The sequence below is a fragment of the Carya illinoinensis genome, chromosome 16, assembly GCF_018687715.1.
Source record: "Carya illinoinensis cultivar Pawnee chromosome 16, C.illinoinensisPawnee_v1, whole genome shotgun sequence".
Classification (NCBI taxonomy): Eukaryota; Viridiplantae; Streptophyta; class Magnoliopsida; order Fagales; family Juglandaceae; genus Carya; species Carya illinoinensis.
The window spans coordinates 22,531,069-22,537,141 of record NC_056767.1 but is presented as its reverse complement, the minus strand read 5'-3'; the positions used below and the strand labels follow the sequence as shown (position 1 = coordinate 22,537,141).

Below are 6,073 nucleotides of genomic sequence, written 5' to 3'. Positions count from 1 at the left end.
AATTTAACTAATAATTATTTTTTTAATTATTAAGAAAAAAATTAAAATACTCAAATATTTTAAACTATAACTGTAACTTTGTAGGCATTTTCTTATTTTTAATAATTATTTTATAGAATAAAATTAGATCACATTCGGACTTTCTCATTTGTTTATCTAAAATATGTCATTTCATTTTATTTTATTATTACAATTTTCATAATAAATTATTTAATTTTTTTTAATTTTAAAATAAAATTAATATAAAAAATTATATTATAATAACATTTTATTAAAATTAAAAAAAAAATATCTCATCGTATAACCAAACGGACTGATATTTTTTAACAATCTCACCGTCTCATATACTCATACGTATAACCGGGCTGATATTTTTTAACAATCCATCACTGGCTGTACTTACAGGTTAACATGGTCAGATTCAATGGTACGGTAACGTAAAACAACCATGGTTACCTACTTACCTGAACCGAAATTGTCAGGAATGAGTGCTTGAGTCAGCGACGTGGCGCGTAGTGGACCTAACTGTGATTTACACACCAGATAACGTTAATGTAGCCGACAACCCTATTTTGTGGACGATAACTCTCCGTCCCACTCCTCCGTCCACGTGGACGGCTGATCTTCCTAGTTGACACTTGTACAGTAACACCGGGCGACGGCTTTGATAGTTTGATTATGAATAATTGAGAATTGTTGTCATTTTCTAAGTTCACAGGGGCTTAAGGGTAATTTTGTATGGGGAGTTGGAACATATGTAGGGATATTTGCCAGAGATTTTAGAGAGAAACTCTTTCTCTGCGCTCTCTCACGCCTCTCTCCCACACATGCACATAAAACTGTGAGAGAGAACTTTCCCAGTCACAGTCAGCCACTGTGACAGCGCTTTACCAGGAAAAAAAATCTTTCCCGAGAATTTAATCGGAGAGTTCGATTGCTGGGTGCCATTTTTTGGGCTCCGGCGTTGTTGTTTTAAAAGGTTTTGGGAGAAAAAGTTGTGGTTTCTAAGCGTGCTTGGGTCGCGGAGCGGAAATGCAAGATATCCATTCGATCGGAGGGGGCGGGAGGTTATTCGGAACTGTCACCGGAGGCGGTGGCGTAGTAGGAGGAGGAGTCGGGGACCGGAGGCGGCCGCATCATCACCACCATCACCACCCGCAACAGGGCCATCACCAGGCGGCGCTCAAATGTCCGCGTTGCGATTCGCTCAACACCAAGTTCTGCTACTACAACAACTACAACCTCTCCCAGCCCCGCCACTTTTGCAAGAATTGCCGCCGGTACTGGACTAAAGGCGGCGTCCTTCGAAACGTCCCGGTCGGCGGTGGTTGCCGTAAGGCCAAGCGTTCCAAGCCAAAGCCGGCTTCCTCCGACGCATCTACTCCGCAGCAGCAGCAGCAGCAGCAGCGACAGCGACAGCGCAAGACCAACTCGAATTCTAGTAGCGAGAGCTCCAGTCTCACTGCTACAAACACCAACACCGCCACGGAGGCGGTCTCAGCGGTGACCGAGGTGCCTTCTATAAGTTCATCTTCGAATCTGCTGAACCTCCACGACTCCAAGTTGTTCATTTCGAACCCGAGTTTCGAACCGGGGTTGCAGTTGGAACAAGGTCCCGACTGCGGGATATTCTCGGAGATCGGAAGCTTCACGAGCCTGATTACGGCGTCGAACGAGGCATTGCCGTTTGGGTTCAATTCTGTTTCGGACATCAATCCGTTTAGGTTGAGTCAACAAGGCCACGATCCTCAGGAGGTTCAAGAAAACCAACAACAGCAACAGTGGCAACAACAGAAGGTGATGATGGGTGCCGACGAGATCACGGGTGATCTGCTGGATCAGACGGTCCAGGTAGATCTATCATCCTTACAGCAAAATAGATCAAGTGGTGGAGGATTCGGATCGTTGGATTGGCAAGTGAGTGGGGATCAAGGTCTGTTCGATCTTCCTAACGCTGTTGATCAAACATACTGGAGTCAGAGTCAATGGACCGACCAAGACCACACAACTCTATATCTCCCGTAAATCTCTTTCTCGCTCTCTCTTTCTCTCTCTCTCTCACACGTTTAACTATTATGAAAAAAACAAAAATCAAACAAAATCAAAGAGAGGGCCATATGGAATTATGCATAGGACTGATTTTCTATGTAAATTGTTGATATCCTTTTTTAATTTCCCTTTTTTTTTTTCTTTCTGTTTCTGGGTTTATTTTGATGGAATTCAGAAGGTGTTTGATGTTTTGAGCTTGATCGCTTGTGTTGCTTTACTAACCCTATGTAATTTTGTAAGCGTACGGTTGTCAATGTATTCGAATGGAAATGATCGAAATATAGAGGAAATGGAGAGAGAAGAGGAGAGAGAGAGTGGTTTTGGTTTGCCATAAATATTAAATCCCAAGCTCTATCCACTCTAATCTTTTTATTAGTGGCTTAAATTATGGGCGATAACACAGGGCTTCGGAATGCGCCACGTCGTTGTTTTATAAAATCTGGGTGGAAGGAAGTGTGTACGGACGCATGAGTGGGTTAGGTTGGGTAAATTGTAATGGCCCACTATAGAAGATCAGCGAGAAAATCAGTCAGTGCCATGCGGAAGATCATCCATGCCGTCGACGGGGACGGGCATCTTGGTTTGAATGCGATGTTGGGGCCGGGGCCACGCGCGCGCATACGAGATTGGCCTGACAACTGAGAGAGGTCGGTTTGTCGTGGGGCGCGCGGGGGGCTCTATCACTGGGTGCGGCGACCCCACAAACAGTTGGTGGGTGACGATGGGAGTGCTACTCCGTCACTGGGAAGCTGATAAATGGGTGATGAAGACGTGCGTGATGAATTTGGACGGGACCTGGTCCTCGTGCCCGCCAACCTTCTGCCAGAGTAGGCGGGGGGGCTGCGGGGGCATCATGTGCTGGGAGGGAACTGTGTATCTGTAGCCCGCCCCTACCACCCGGGCGACCTAACACCATTACGCCAATTTGTCCATTGTTACAGCATAAGTACTAATTTAATAAAAAATTTCTAAAAATACAATTTTAAAAATTGATGTAATTAAATGTAATAAATTAGATTTACTTTATGATAAAAATAATATTACAATTGGTAATATTACAAAGTGATTTTGACGTGAAAAGTATGACTAATGACCATATTATGAAAAGTTCAAAATTCATATTCCATGCACAAAAATATTACAATCATGCACATGAGACGTCTGATTTATGAATCTCAACGAGCAAGGCAAAACAAGGTTATATTTATTTATTTTTATGGGAAATTGATTTCGTTCATTCATAGGAGAAAAGTTACATTCATAACCGAATATATATAGAAAATTTTTCAATTCCATTGGCACACAAATTATTTTATAACTAGTACAGTCTTTATAGATATATTGTCTAAAAGATAGCACTTTTGCCTAAACAGAGACTTATACACCACCCTTCATAGGAGCAGAGGATTCAACCTTTATGGACAAAACGTCTAAGAGAATCTTTTTTTTTTTTTTTAATGTGAAAATGAAAAATTAAAGTTTAAGTTCAAATCTATTCCAATAGACTTCGAAATTAGCCATAAAAGTCAAATTTGAACGATCTGGTTCGATGATTCGCCACTACCTTTCCAACGATCGGCCTAGGAAGCATCTTGTACTAGTTTTGTCTCACAACAGGTGTTGAAGAATTATAGATATTTCTTTTCAGTATTGAAAGAAATAAAATAAATTAAAAAGAAGAAGAAGAAGAAGAAGAAGAAGAAGAAAGGAGGGAAGGAGAGGGAGAAGAGTAGGGAATGAGGGATGGAGAGAGGAGAGGGGAAAATGAAGAGAAATGAAAGAATGAGAGAAAATGAGAAAGGAGAATGAGACTCCTATTCTTTTAGCGATTTGGAGAATTTCTGATAGAGAGTTTGAAAAGTGAAGGTTTGGAGGAGATAGAATATGTTATTGGAAAGAATATATAAGGATATCTTACATTGTTATCCAATTGTTCGGAAAGACAAAAATTTGATTAATTGTTATTTAATCAATTTTTCTTTTTCACTTGTTATTATCTAACTAAGTTCTTTATAATATATTTTTGGAAGAAAATTAAAGTCCTTGAGTCATATGACTCAATATGATTTGAAATACATTGGAGTAGCCTAGCTATATTTGTATCCAATACTCAATATTTTGTGAAAAGTAATTATATACATATAATCATTTTTACAACCTTTTATATAACTATATTTTAAATTGAAAATATTTTTATAAAACAATAATATTTTTATAAATTATTTTATAAAAATGTTGTTTATTTAAAATTGAATTATGTAAAGAGTCGAAAAATGAATTGTACGTGTATCATTTTTTTTATACGTGGGGAAAGCTCTACATATAGACGTAGAATCTATAATTTTCTAACACTTTTATGCTACTAATATATCAATATAAAACAAATATTATAGAGGTGTAAATAATCCCAAATACAGATAACAAAAAAAAAAAAACCATCTAAATTGTCTATTTTTCTTAATATATTAGCCTTTTTAATATGATTTAAAGATACATAGAAAGTGATTATTTGGGCATAAAGAGGAATGGGGAGTAGAAGACACATCAACGCTTATAATAAAGCGATTAAGGAGTAATTAAGGACAATATATCACGAAGTTGCAATCCGTTTCAATTGAGCATTACAACTAATAATCGGAGAAAATGGCGATAATGCAACTTTAAAATAAGAAATGAAACTTGCAGTCGTAAGTGTGTAAATATTACGTAATTATTTAAAAAAAATAAATAAATACGAGACCTATATAAAAAAAATTAATTTTTTAATAATAGATCATACTCTTTTCTAAAATGACTGCATAACACATGCACAATTCACGAATGCATATAACATTACTTTTTTCAAATAGATAGAACATTGTGTTGGACAACATTTAGTGGCCACGTGTACTCGAGGCAACATATGAGCCCCACTTGCCTTTTCTACAAGAAAAATTCTACACAGTAGCCCACACTTTTTCACACTACTAAAAAAATATGATTTTACTCTTTTACCCTCTTTTATTTTACACTTTAAAAATATTAGTATGTTGGGTGTGAGGCTGCTGTGTAGCATGCCTCTTTCTACAAAGATAGATGTGGCAGTATAATTATTTAGGAAATAATACACGTACAATCATTTTTATAATTATTTTATATTAATCAATCAATATGAGTATGCCACTATATATATATATATATTAAAAAGGAACTTATTTTACATTATTTTTCTATATTTTGGATTTTATAAATTAAGCAAAAAAATAGATAAAGAAGAAAAAATTATATAAATTTGATATGTTGTAGCAATTGTTTTTTGCTATTGTATGCATATACTTGAATTTCATGCACTTAATAATAATCACAAAAAAATATTTGAATTTGGGTACTTGTGTATATGTTGTAAGTTTTGTGAAAGATCTCTTTTCTTGGTATTGATTATAGGTGTTTTTTTTTTAAAAGTAGACTCTATTTTTTTTTTAAAAAAACTAACGCTTGCATACTTTACGATTTATGTAGTATTACTCTTATTAATTTTTTTAATCTTGGACGATACTTTCTGAGTTATTCGTGAAATTAATAGCTATTAGTAATTACTATAATTTATTATTAATTACTATAATTTATTTTTTTAATAATATCTTAACTTAAAAATGAAAAGAAACCATCTTTACATGAGATGCTTTGCATTATATGATAATTTTTTTAAGCATGTATTATTTACAATGCACGCTTTTTGTATGGTAATTTGAACATTCAATTATACATTAATCATTAAAAATTTATTTTCTAGATTTTCTTGAGGTTATATCCAATCCCGTAAATTAATAAGAAATTTCTGTGAATACATATCGTACAATTTAAACAAAGAATTACTCCAATCTATTGATGAGACTCCATCTACTAAGGGATAATTCCCAATGAAGTGATTGAAAGGTATATCTTATAAATGATTTAATAGTATGGAAAAATTTAGTTGTAAGCGATTCTGTACATTAATATGTGTACCTATTCAATGTGATTGATCAGAAAGTAGACTTTATTG

General features: G+C 35.5%; 1 protein-coding gene across 1 annotated transcript; it reads left to right on the top strand.

Annotated features, from left to right (window-relative positions):
- Positions 1–776: 776 nt before the first annotated feature.
- On the top strand, positions 777–2,247 carry LOC122299648 (dof zinc finger protein DOF5.4-like). The gene has a single exon (XM_043110043.1). The coding sequence runs from the start codon at positions 1,033–1,035 to the stop codon at positions 2,023–2,025; it is 993 nt and encodes a 330-aa protein (XP_042965977.1). The 5' UTR covers positions 777–1,032; the 3' UTR covers positions 2,026–2,247.
- Positions 2,248–6,073: the final 3,826 nt, after the last annotated feature.